We start from the raw sequence: 14,369 nt of genomic DNA, 5'->3' as shown, positions 1-14,369 counted from the left end.
CCATCAAGAGAACAATATTCTAATTTAGTCTAAGAAGTGATTAAACACCAAGTTTCCATTTCAGTGACATCATTGCAGCCCGATACACCGGTAACGAGGATGATAAATACCAGGCGATCAGAAACATGACAGATCTTCTCAGTAGAACGTTTAGTTCACACTTTGTGTTCCCTGTGTTAGGACATTTGGACCCCGCGCCGTCCGCCCAACTAACAAATCTATGGATGCATTGGTTACCATTGGAGGCCTTACAGACCTTTCAAAATGGTAAGGATTATTCTTATTAAGCGTAAGATAAATGAACTGAGTCATTTAATTAATTGTATTTTTTTTTTGTGTAATTGTAATGACAAGTACACACAACAAGCGTTGCCATTGCAGAGGACTAAGATGTTACGCTTCATATTCTGTATTTTCACTACTTTAACCGAAGTAAACCCACCTTTCCTACGCAGATTACGAAGCAATTGATAATACTAAATAGTTATTCTAGTACTTCAATTAATTAAGTAACATAAATAAGTCAGACTAAGATAAAGCAAAATAGCTAGTATATAGCTTTATGTAGTCTTGTCCTATAGTTTTCTATTAGATAATAGAAAACTATGGGCGTGAGAATCTCAAGGTTGTATGATGTAAGTTAATGCCTTATGAAAAGCTGTTTTATTCCATGAAGTACATAAATCCGAATAGTCAATTTTATGTCGATTAATTTATGTGTGTCTTATTTAATACTATTTGTCCTATTGGTAGAGTTAAGTACTTGTAGTGTATACCTGTTCCTGAAGTGGTGGTATTGTTTGTAGGGATTGCCACAAAATTAAATTTACTTTCTATATTTAATTTTCTTTTGTATCTGTAACAACCATTTATGAATATTTTATTACTATATAGACATATCAACAGTACTATTTATTCTACTGCTATTAATGTATTATTAAGTTATTTACTTTAAATTATTACTATAACAATAATAAAATTGTCTATTTCTTCATAGGTGGCTACTATACTATTGAACAGTCACATAGCAAGCTAAGAATAGTAGCGTTGAATACAAACTTATTCAGTATTCGAGAGTCAAACAGTCCGCAGGCGAGAAGTCAGTGGGATTGGCTAGATGCGGTATTGGACAAAGCTACAACTAATAAGGAAATGGTGAGAATCTTAAATTTTTAACCGATTTTATGAAGTAGAGAGTTCGCCTTTCCAATGTTTTTTTTTTTATAAAAAGATACTTGGTGCTCATACCATGTTCGTTTCATCTGTGATATGGTCGTAAGTATATTTAAAATTTTCTAACAAATTTTAACTCGAGAAATGTCTGTTTCCTCCCTGTCAGTTGTCAATTTTCCTGTTTACTCTCATTTTTTCTTGCGGCCGACACTTTTTTATTTTTTGTCCATTAAATTATATATTAGAAATTAAAAAGCCTTAGAAAATAAATATTCTAACGAAAATTTTGAACAAAACAATGAAATGTTACGCGTATAACAATTTGTAACTGAAAATTTCCATCGAATTTTATTTTATAAACATTTAAGTAATTTTTTTATTACAACAAACATAAGTTCTGGCGCACGGCAAACAGTTACAGTAAAAAAACTTCATGACATAAATAACTTCAAACAATTTAAACTAGAACATAGTAAATAACTTGATGACATAATTAATACGAGTATATTATGTTAATATAACTGTCATAAATATAATACTTTTTCATTCATTATAAATTAATTTCGTTAAAAACCAAACTCAGTTTGTCCTAATCTTTTATACCAAGCTCAAGTCCGATTGTACATTATTACTTATTGTATATAGTATTGTAGCTATTTGTGGGATGGATCTGCCAAATATCAACTGGCTGCCCTGGACTCTGTTGAGCGATCTTTGAGGTTAATTGAGGATTAATAAAGCTAGATTTCAGAGATAGAACATCGACGCAAAAAGGCCAGTCTGTCGGTGTTTTATAGGATATACTTTGGCGAGTGGGCACAGGACCTTCATAATTCGATCTTGCCTACCTTTTTCATCACTGAATTACACGACAAACACTAGACCTTCATCCGTATGTCGTGGAAATTTCACACATTCCATTGAGCGGTTCGCGTTGTCTTTTCTAATACGTACTGCCAAAGACTGGAACACGCTTCCAGCTTTCGTGTTCTCGTAGAAATACAACCCCGGATTCTTCAAGTCTATGGTATATAGACTTCTTGTGGGTAAGCGCGCTACATCTTAAGTTTGGCCATAACTTACCATTAGACGAGGGTAGTCCATTGATAATAAAAGAACACTTATTTTGCACATAGAGTTGATCATAAACTCAGTTCGTAATAAATACAAATTGTCAGTAATTGATTATTTTTGTCACATTGTAACAACAGTACCGCTGTTTATATTAACAAGTGGTTAGTTACATTACGAGGCGGTTCATAACTACAGCCCCGGAACTGGGGTAAGGAAGTCCGGCCCCACCGCTCTAATAAATTACAGATTAGAAACTCGTTAATCTAATCGCCTCTTCGAAATTGCACGGAAAAGTAATTTTTAAAGAGGTTTCGGCTTAGTCGACGGATTGGTTGAATATTTTATTTGACTTTTATTTTGTTGTATTGCCGTGGGCGTAGCGTGTGGATTTAATATGCGTGAAACTTTGCAAATTGTTACATTGTTTATATTAATATGTGGGTGTGTATATTATAATGAGATTTGCCGTAATTACCTAATACATACATATGCCCGATACGTTTTTTGGTATATTTTTAAATGTTTACTACTTGACTATTTACACTAGAGTATATTGCCATAATATTAGTCTATAGGTTCGATATGGTAAGACAGACTGAGAGGCTCTCTATCATTTCCGAAAGAATAATATTCTGAAGTTATCAAATTATAATATACTAGCTGTGCCCGTATTTCTTCCGCGTTAAATTTACACCCTATGTGTTAATTTAATGTTTAAGCTATATTTGTAAAGTTTTATTAAAATCCATTCAGTACTTTTGCATGAAATAAAGTAATAAAGATCCATTCATCCATCTATATTCACAAAGTTCTGCAGTTATATTATAACTAGCTGTACCCGCGACTTCGTCCGCTTAAAATAGTGACCTTGAGCAAATAATAAAAAATATATATTAATAATCTAACCCAATAAAAAAGTTTCATCGTTCTAGCTTCAAAAATGAAATTTCCATACATAATTCCATACAATTCAATCAACAGCCAAAAACTAAGTTTCAAACTACTATCTTTAAAATGAAGATACTTCCATACATACCATACATACATTACATCTCCCCTTTCAACCCCTTATAACCCTTTTTCTTGTTTTTTTTAATGCTACTTATATTAGTGTCATCATGTACCAATGATAAGATGTCGCTATACTGTAACCATTTATGGCTGAGTCCTGTGGCGGTAGGTACTGATATTATCTCAACAGCCTAAAAAATGGGTTTCAAGTTTCTAGCTTTAAAAAATGACAATACATGCATACAACATTTTAACTCGCCTTTTGACCCTTACAACCCATTTTCGTTAATTATATTTAATCAATACGCAAAAAAATAAGATTGAAGCTTAAACTTTTAAAAAATTCCTCTTTCAGTCTCTTATAAACCTTTTTAGCATTAAAAAGTTACCTATGTCCTATCTCAAGATCTAGACTTTAAATTTCATTTAAATCAGTTCAGAAGTTTTGGCTTTTAAGACAGACAGACAGACTCACTTTCACTTTCATAATATTAGTAAGGTATTTATTAAATAAACTGACCCAAAAAAGCGTAAGAAAAAAGCTTCATCGTTCTAGCTTCAAATATGACGAATTTCCATAAAAACTTTTATTCTGCTATTTTATTTTACCCCTTGAATGGAGACAATGTGATATTTACAAATTTAAATGTCATATTTATTTTATATTTAATAAACAGTTTAAACATTTCTTTAAATTCTTTTGAAAATTGGTGGTCCAGTTGGCCAATAACATAATAAAATTTTGTTAAATCAAAATAATAGATGTGATATTCTAAATTGCAAACTATCCCTCTACTTGCGCAAACCATATCTCTGACTCTACTGGCCAGAATGGAGAAACGCGTATTCCGAACCTGAATAGCTCGGATGGAACGGTAGATGTTGTTTCTTCCAAGGAAATGTTGTTCATATGTATTGACAACATTTTTAATATTATATGTTGTTTTATTCTTCAAAAATATTAATAATATGTTCTTACGCTCTTGTCCAAGAGCAGGGTCATCAGTTATAGGCTATACCAGGATTATATTTATGTATTTATAAAATAAAATTGCAGAGCAAACATTTATTCATTTAAATTCATAAGGAGACAACGGATTGACAATAATCAGTTGCGCGCGCAACTTATATAACGCATGCGCGCTGCTTATACAAATGACATATATGTTTATTTATGACATATGAGCGTTAATAAGTCGCATATCTAGTACAATACTGGTGTAATTCAGACATAAAAATTTTTGAAAATAGACTTCATAACACAATTATAAAGTAGACTTTCCAAAATATCTAATTTTTTAGTTAAGCCATTATTATAATGTGTGTATTCAACCGCATAAAGATAACCTTGTATTACCATTTTCAACCCCTTACAACCCTTTTTTCGCATTAAAAAGTAGCCTAGGTGAGTAAGGACTCAAGGTCGTGACTATGTATGTACCAAATTTCATTTAAATCAGTTCAGTAGTTTTGGCGTGAAAGCGAGACAGACAGACAGACAGACAGAGTTACTTTCGCATTTATAATATTAGTAAGGAAGTAAGGATAGAGTGTCAAATATATATAAATATAATTTTCATTCTATTATACATATGTTATATAGGTATATCTGTGTATAATATAATACAATGATAAATAAATTGACCACCCACCTGATGGTAAGTGGTCACTTGTATACATTAACAGTGCTGTTTATGAACTTTGTTGCCATTCCGAAAGAAGATGTCATATCTGCATACCACGTTATTTTACTGCCTTATCTCAACCTTCAACTGAAACACAGCTTACAAACAAGCTTGGCAACTGAAATAGGTGAGAATGAGGTACTAAGATAAAATTTATACAAACTTTAACTCAGTAAAAACTCTAGTAATTTAGTTATGGTAAATACACATAGCGCGCTTTATAACTCCACTTTCCTATTCAAAATATTTAGCTACGTTTCAGTCATATTATGGTAGTGAATTATAGATTTCCGTATTCACAGTTATGTGTAATTATAATAGGCCCACAATAACTCACAGTTATGAGTGCCAAGTAAATAGTTGTACAAAGCACGAGCGCTTCACAGATTATAAATTAACAGAAGGTAAATTGATAATGAAAGTTTCAGTGGATTAAGTATTCTATTCATACCTTGCGATACTATTAGAATATTTTATCTGCTTATTTAATGAAATTATTATTTCTATTAGACTAATAAAAAAAATACTTTAAGCGACTTTTACGCTTAAATTGTGACATAGTATTTATTATTCTTACCTCGAAATCGAAAAAAAAGGAGGAACTATTGACGGCCTTGGTGGTCTAGCTGTTTATCACATCGCTTTATCTCCGATCGTCGGGTGTTCGATTCCTCGCATGGTGCAAACATTTGTATTCATGGCTGTGATTGTAACAGTAGGGTGTTTTCTATGTTAATTATGTATGAATTTACAAAAAAAAGTATTTATGTCAGTTGTCCCATACAACAAGCCCTGCTTACCGTGGGACTAGATGGCGCTGTGTTAATTGTATAGGCTTATTTATTGACTTATTATTACTTATTAAAATGTTCGTTTATATATTTAACTTGTTAATAATTAATGAAGAATTAGAAAATAAATTCTGTAAATTTATAAATATATTCGTATTTTTATTACACATAGGTCTTTCTTAATACTTAATTGGACTACTATGTGTTGTTAAGCTATGGCCATGTCCTGGATATAAAGCTATTTGACACAGTTGTAAAGGTAGAAATACCAAATATTAGTGTTCAGAATAATGTTTAAAATTATGCAAATGAAAGCTATGTTTTCTTATATTAAAAATCTGCCAGAAAATGTAATATAACTCTTATGTCGTATGTATGAAGACACATTGTTACTCCTACATTTAAAAATTACGAGTACTTTTTCGTTATAACTTTAATTTGTAAATTACACATATTTTAATTTTTTATTTAAATAACTTATAATGTTATGTTTATTATAAATAAATACTAATAAGCAGCGTAGTAAGAGTTAGAATAGCAGAATAGAAGTTCCGTTCAAATTTTATCAGTACTAGCATAGATTTTAGCCTTTGTAGTGTAAAATATTTAACTATTTTTAAAACAAAATTCTAAATAAATATTGAACTTTCCCGTTTTTCATATATATCATTAAATTATTATATTAATTCTATTGGTGAAATAAAGAGTTTATAACTAAATTAAATAATTAAAGTTATATTAATTATACTGAAATAATATCTTGAACTTGATGCCGAACTTGATATTTGTTAGAAACTTTTTCCTTGTTTCCGTAACTAATCGGGATAAACAGTAGCTTTTATATGCAAATACATAACCAATTATCATATCATATACATATGTATATCATATATTGATATCATAATTGGTTATGTAGGTTAGGTTTAAAAGCGTAACAAACACACAGCCTATCTTGTATATAAGTAAATATACTTTTGGTTATATATTATATATAATAATAAATATATAAAAGAAGGTGTTTTGTACCACTAATATAATATTTTTGATATATCTCTTCTTTTTCATACAAGTAGTATGGCAACAATATGACGGCACAGTCGATGAATGATGATGATGATGAATGGAAACTGCCGTCTTCATGACCAACACGAACATATAGTCATATGACATGTGTTAGCCTCATGCCTTATCATGCCGGAAGATATGTTACAATAGTGTAATACCGCCTTTATATTTGTTAATCAGGTATACATAGTCGGTCACGCTGCCCCCGGTTCTGATTCCCGCTATGCATACGACACATCAGCTGATGCCAATGCAAAGTATCTACAGACTGTTCGACGTCATTCTAGAATAATCGCTGGACAATTCTTCGGCCACCTCCACGCTGATACATTCCGTGTCATATACGATCATGGTAAGTCTTTATTTGTAAGTAATTTAATTTATCTTCAGTTGATGAGGTTTAATGTATATTTATTTATTATATCAAATGCGTATTTTCAAAAATAGAATTATAATTTTAATTATTAAATAATTAATCTTAATCTTACACTAAAAAGAAACATTCTTTTAAATTATCAAGGTTTCCATTTCGCCCATGAAATCTTATCAACAATTACGTAATTAAAACTATTAAAAAAACTAACATTTACCACTGTTCATTGCAAAAGTAATCATAAAAATATGAAGAATGGATAAACTCAAAAGAAATTGAGAGAGTATCATAAAATTGAAGAGATGACTTTAAAAAAATATTTTTTATAGTCGATGGAAAGCTACATACTTCTAGAGTAGTTTTTACCGACAATTTAGATTTATGGTCGAGATATATTCATTAATTACGATATAGAGTTATCTATCTTATTTAAAAATCTTTTCTATAAAAATACTACGAGTATGGCAAATTATATAAAATTTTTTTACACGTCATGAGGATATAAACAAATATACTGTATAATATTAGTAAATATTGATAGTTCACATAGGATTCTTGTAGTCTCAGGGTTACCAAATTTACGAAGATTTGTGTTATTCTTTCTAATTTATACTTTGTTTTTAATGATATTTATCCAGACTATACCTACTTAGAAAAAGTATGTCTGCTTTAGTAAAGTTTGCTTTGTAATCTATATTTCGGTTGAAGATTTAAATTTAATTTACGAGATAAGAGGCATGCTATTTTAGACCTCTAGAATAACAACGCCTGAGCTGTATAATATACGTCATATGATAACATGTTATCTCGATTGCTATTAAGGAATATATATGTATATAACTGTTAGCATTTACCATGAGGTAGTAGACCGTCAGCGTGTATGACGAACATCGAAAAAAAATACTAAAAAAACATTATTTCAAGAAGAGATAAGCGTACGAATACTTTCAATTATTAATACCAAATTGTGGCGCAAGTGTTACATGTGAGTCAGACAAAAATAGGAGGCTTTGAAAGTATTTATTGAAGAGAGAATCTTTACGAAATTTTCCTCGTTCGTCACTTCAATAATCGGTTAAGATAAGAGCTTTTAAAATCAAATGAAGTCTTCATTTAATACTGTTAAAAGCCGCTCGTTTTTATTAAAATTAAATAATTCTGGTAATTGATATACTTTTCGATGATATTTGATTTACCGATAAAAGTACTAAAATTTCAGGAAATTTTATATATTTTACCAAATAATCGTGCAATTTTGAATATCATTATTTGAAATTGTAATTATTATAAATACTAATTATATCTTACTCAATAATTATGTTTCAATTACAATTTCTTTTAACACATGTACGAATGATATAGAGTGTATATTTATACTCGTATATAAGAAAAAAGGAGTTGGTAATATGGCATATATTTAAAAGTGAGGTAAACTATGTATGACAGTGGTAGGAAGATACTTGTAAGTGGAATCGTCGCCTACGCAATATAAACAATAAACAGCAGCACGGATATCACGGTATCATGTGACGCAGTGGCATCCATCATGCGTTGCCGTTCCAGAAAACTAAATTGTCAGGCATTCATACGTACACATATAATATGTATTATTGAAAAATATATTACGCCGACCACAAATAAATGGGATAAGGAAGAAGCAGATGATGATATTGACTGCTCCGATTCTCTAGCGGTTTAGCATATGTTCTTATTTCTAGTGGTCGCGGGTTCGATTTCTCATGCAATACAAATATTTCAGTTCATTAATAACTGTGTGTGGATTTGTATGGGTGGTTTCTTACTATAATAAGTACATATATTTAAATATTTATATCAGTTGTTTAGTATCCAAACTACAAGCTTGGGTCAGACGATGCTATGGGAATTGTCCTACATTATTATTATTGTTCAATATTAACTTTGTAATACTTTACAGATCGACCAGTCTCTTGGGCACTGCTAGCGCCGTCTGTGAGCCCGCATCGAGATCCCGCCGGATCTTCTAATCCTGGCCTTAGACTTTACAAATTCGATACTAATAATGGAAAGGTAAACTAATAATTTAAAGTTACAAAATAAGCTAAATTAGCTCTTTGCCTGTATGAATTAGGTATAGAGTATTATGTCATAAAGCCTATTTTTATGTATGTGAATGATGATGTAATAGTGCACCTGTCTGCTCTAATGATATACGTACTCAAGCGAAGGATGATATCACGAGCAAGAAATTATATCAGTCAGCTATTTAAGCCAAAATGCCGTAGCGAATTCATCATGACAACTGCAATGGTTTCCAGAGGGAACTGTATGGAAGTCGATTAGTACTTTTCTAGCAGTAAGGTTATTAATTCCCATTACTAAAACGCTCTCCCCCAATAACAACCCTTGAACTACACAGATGAAATTGGATCCATATGTCTCTTACTATAATATTATTGGTATACACTGGCCTGAAAACTGAGTATAGGATTTTGTATCGAGTTCATAAAATCGAGTATCTAGTTTAAAACAAAATGGTGGTGACATTATATTATGTTACTTATAGAGCAGGCACAGACCATAGAGAGCAAAATTCTTGTATATTAATGTAGCATCCAGAACTAGTTATATATTATTGCCTATTTAAAGATGGACTAATTATATATTACTCACTTATGTGCTAGAATTTAATTTTTCTGGATGAAAAGTAATTTACGTCATAAACTGCTTACAGAAGAATTATATATTATAATATAATGTTTTATTTAAAACGAATAATTGGATTTTGCATTTTTGTTACTGTGCTTCTCTAGTCGCTGCTGCAAACATAAAAATACAATAACAAAGATTAGCCACGAATAGTTTGTAGGTACTGAACGCTCAATAATTTATAAATTATAGAACAAATTTTTTTGTACGAAAACTAAACACGACACTGTTTTTTAAATATTATCCCTGCTTCGCACAATTGACATAGAAGGAATATAATACCTAAGATAGGTAATTCACTTTGAAGCTGAAATACTGTTGTATATATTAGCCAGTAGCACGAGACCAGTTTGAATAAAGTTTCTTAGATTTTAAGCAATGTATTTGCCTAGATGTGTAAAGAATGCGCAGCGTCGTCATTGTGATACAATTTATAATCCTAACGTATTAACGTATCCTAACGTAGCTCAATTATTACCTGAATTATAAATATTCTATCCTTAGAATCATTATCAAAAATCGTGCAGGTAAAGCCGCAGATTTTAGCCATTGATTAATAATAAAAGTAGTATATAGACGATCAACTTAACGATTATTTTACATTAGAGGACTCGTTAAGGACCAGTAATGATTATTTAGATATAGGTTATAATTAAAAATACATTATACTTCAAGAATAATCATGAAACAATGCATTATTTATAGGCAACATATATTTTAGTTTATTTTCGTTTGACCTCAATGTATTTTTGGTTTTAATATAATGCTATTTCTAGTTGTGTTATATATTTGAATTTTTTATTAATATTATATACTTTTATATTATACTTTTTTTTTTTCAATTTGACTTGGAAATAATCCGACATGAAGACCCACTTGTCTTAAAAGTTGGACGAGCAGATACTGAGCAACTCTTACCGGCTTAAAAGAGCACTTCGATATTATTTCTAGCTGCTCTTATAATTCAGAGGCCGCGAGATCGGTTAGTTCTCATAATTTGCCAGTCAGGTATAACTTCAAACAAAAGTACACTAGCAAGTACAAGTTTGTTAGAACTCTCTTTGTACTCGACTTTACCCAAGTAGTGCTACGTACTATTTGAACTTGGAACGCTTTGACGTTCACTCAAAAACCTACATGAATCGGCGAACTAAAAAGGTTTGTTCAGACTTTGGACAACGATCAAAGTATCATTATTTCTTATCTGTTAGTTTAAGAGTAAGGTATAAAATACGAAGACGAATTAGAAAAATATGTTGATTTTTAATTCTAAATGAACTCTTCCTTGGTAAAACATCACCATTATAAGTGTAAATAATTAAAATTACTATTAAAGTCGGGTATTCTTATATTTATTGATAAATATTTATTATTATTGAAGAAGTATAAGTATACTTATATATGTATACTTAGACACTGGATTTACGTGTACAGAGTGAAAAGCGAAACGAGACTCTATATATATAATATTAGGGATTAATATTAGGTACACTTAAAATAATATACAGCCTACTAGAATCAAGGTTAACATTAGATCTTTGAAAATAAAATATTAATAACAAAATTAATTAGGCCACAATCATATCAGGTCAGATCTTGAATCATTTTCGTAAACAATTTTATAATTGTATGGGCATGGAAATTGAACTAGGCACGAAGCCTGTATCTGAGTAGACTTGAACTCACCCCCTGGTGGAGCGGTTCTACATAGTTTATACAAAACTAAGTACCCACCTTCAATGTACATGTATTATACATATGTATAAACCTTCCTCTGGAATCACTCTTATCTATTAATAAAAACTGATTTAAAATTAATTTCGTAGTTTAAAAGATACAAGCGAATATGCAGTGGAAGCCACTGCATTACGTAGTATACTATGTAAAGATATATGATTAACGTTTGTTTTGAACGAATATTGCTATATTTAAGTTTTATAATAATGAAATAAAAAATGGTTAGAATTTATAGTACACAGAATTTAATACTGACGCCACGGAATGTCCCAGAAGTGAAAAAATGCATATAAAGTAAAACAAAACAATATCAACATTCCATGCGTGATGTTCCACATTTGAATTTTAAAGTTTTATTTTAAATTACATTATTTGGCTATTTGCGATTTGCGAAACAATTCATTAAATTAAAAATTTCAACACCAGGTCCTGGACTATACGCAATACTATTTAGACCTAGCGGCCGCTAACCGCAACACGGGCGCAGCGGAATGGACAGCGGAATACAATCTTACCCAATACTACGGCCTCCACGACGTATCCGCCAACTCCCTACACAACTTAGCCGACAAACTTCGGATAGGCACGCCGCAAGAGACCACAGTATTCAACAAGTAAGTTTCGGATCCTACCTGTGTCTCAATTACGTTTCTGCTATAAGTTCGGTACAACGACTTCGCTAATTGAATTATCATATTCCGTTCCAGTTAGGTCGTATGTGGACTATACTCGTACATGTATCCTAATCTATACTAATGTAATAGAGAAAAAGGACTTGTTTTTGTAAAATTATTAAATAAGTCCATTATTAATTGATAATGATGCTGATGACGATAATGTAATACCGGCCGATTTCGGCCACGGCGATTATCTTCAACTCCGGTTTTACCGTTGATGTGCTCGCATGTGACTTACTCGTATGTAGCCAATTTTGTTTGTGAAAATCCTCACACATTGCGAGCATGAGAGCACACTGCTCACATAAATATTAATTACTTGTCTACTATATATAGACACAACATTATGGTAGAAAAAATGTAAATATTAGATCAATATTATAAGTTTTACTTCCGATAGTCGCGGGTTAATTTCTCGCAAGGTGCAAACATTTGTATTCATGAGTATGATTGTTACTTTGTAAGGCATATTTTATGTGTAATATATATGTATTTGCAAAATAAATGTATGTATATTTTTATATCAGTTGTCTAGTATCTGTATTACAATTGTATTGATATAGTATAACACAATATAAATACAATTGTAATATTAGTAAACACTGTTATTATAATAGTAATACGGTGTAATGGCAATATTATTTGCCCATTCGATCTTTTCTAAGACAATTAACAACGACATAGTCATAAATACGTATAATAAAATTATATTTTTTGTACAGATATATAAGAGCATACAACGTGAGACATGAAAGCTCGGACTCCTGTGACGGCGCGTGCGCACATCAACACTTTTGTGCTATCACGTGTCTCGAACATGTGGCATACAGACAGTGCGTCGAGGCCGCAGCAAGCGCTCTCGCCGCTGCCGGCAAATCCGCCCCGCTTGTCGCTCCGCTCATCACCCGACTACTCACTATACTGACGGTTGTAGTACTCCTCTTATAAACACATGATTATAGTCTGTCCTTAGTGCCGAAATTAAAATTTATTATGAATTTTTGAACAGGACTCAACTGTTTAAAATTTAAGATCTCATTTTGTATGGTTACTATTTAAATCCCTAGTTTTATATTAATGTAACTTATAAACATTTATGCTTGAATTATTGAAATATAGACGTGAAGCGTGCAATTAATCATAGTATTTGAAGAACGCTAAAAGGCTATTGTGATATAGTTCGCTACCAAACATGGTAGATTTAAGAAAAATATTATTTCACATTTGTATTATAAACACGGAATTGTATAATTTAGGTCAAAAATGTTGTATATAGAGACATAATGAAATCCTTTAACTATAAAATAGGTCAAGGAGAATGTAAAAAAATATTTTAGAACTAATTTTTCTAGGTATACATTAAATTGTTTATAATTTCCGTCATAATTAGATTTAGTACAGTTCAGTTCATAAAATAGTGATATTAATAAAACTATATAATTAATTAATATAAAAATAATAATAACAAAAATGTTTTCTAATGAAATACTATTTCATATAATTGTTTGTAATTAAAGGGTGTTTTTATTAGAAGACATTTTTGTAAATTTTGTATTTAAAATAAATAAAATTAATAACCTATGTGTAACATTTAATACAACAGTAAACCACACTTCTATTGAAGAAAATGTGATTTTATCTTAAGTTAGTGTGAAGTATGTTAAATTCAAACTACCCGTAATTACTTATATTTATACACATAATAAAAATTTAACTGATTACTTGTCTGTACATGAAATATATTTGAGGAAAACTAATGTTTTGGTACTTCTTCAAAATAATTACTGTTACAATTTTTGTCTGTACGTCTAAGCCAATCTCAGTCAATCGCTTAACTGTTTTGGGCTTTGTTTTTACGGTAAATTACAAATTATAATTAAAATTTAAATTTTGTGTTTGTTTTATTCCAATCAATTTACATACAAAAAAGTTTAACGGTCTTGAAATCACGGGCTAAGCTAGTTATATTTAAAGTTAGAACATTTTACTATGTAAATAATTAAATGTAAATGAGGAGCAACTAGATTATAAGTTCTCATATCTTAATAGCTTGTTGTATTTTATTTTACACGCACAAAATCAAATAAACATATTA

At 30.6% G+C, this 14,369-nt stretch overlaps 1 protein-coding gene across 1 annotated transcript in view; it reads left to right on the top strand.

Moving 5' to 3' along the window:
- LOC131844745 (acid sphingomyelinase-like phosphodiesterase 3a) overlaps positions 1–14,136 on the top strand; it is a 77,556-nt gene extending 63,420 nt beyond the window's left edge. The window contains exons 5-10 of the mRNA XM_059193704.1: positions 65–267; positions 998–1,155; positions 6,980–7,151; positions 9,109–9,221; positions 12,024–12,211; positions 12,997–14,136. Coding sequence (XP_059049687.1) covers positions 65–267; positions 998–1,155; positions 6,980–7,151; positions 9,109–9,221; positions 12,024–12,211; positions 12,997–13,222 — 1,060 coding nt within the window. The 3' untranslated portion in view covers positions 13,223–14,136. The remainder of the gene's footprint in view (positions 1–64; positions 268–997; positions 1,156–6,979; positions 7,152–9,108; positions 9,222–12,023; positions 12,212–12,996) is intronic.
- The last annotated feature ends 233 nt before the right edge of the window (positions 14,137–14,369 follow it).

This window comes from Achroia grisella, unplaced genomic scaffold (assembly GCF_030625045.1).
Source record: "Achroia grisella isolate CSIRO2021 unplaced genomic scaffold, CSIRO_AGI_Agris_v1 utg413, whole genome shotgun sequence".
In the NCBI taxonomy this organism is placed as follows: Eukaryota; Metazoa; Arthropoda; class Insecta; order Lepidoptera; family Pyralidae; genus Achroia; species Achroia grisella.
This window is presented reverse-complemented; position numbering and strand designations above follow the sequence as displayed.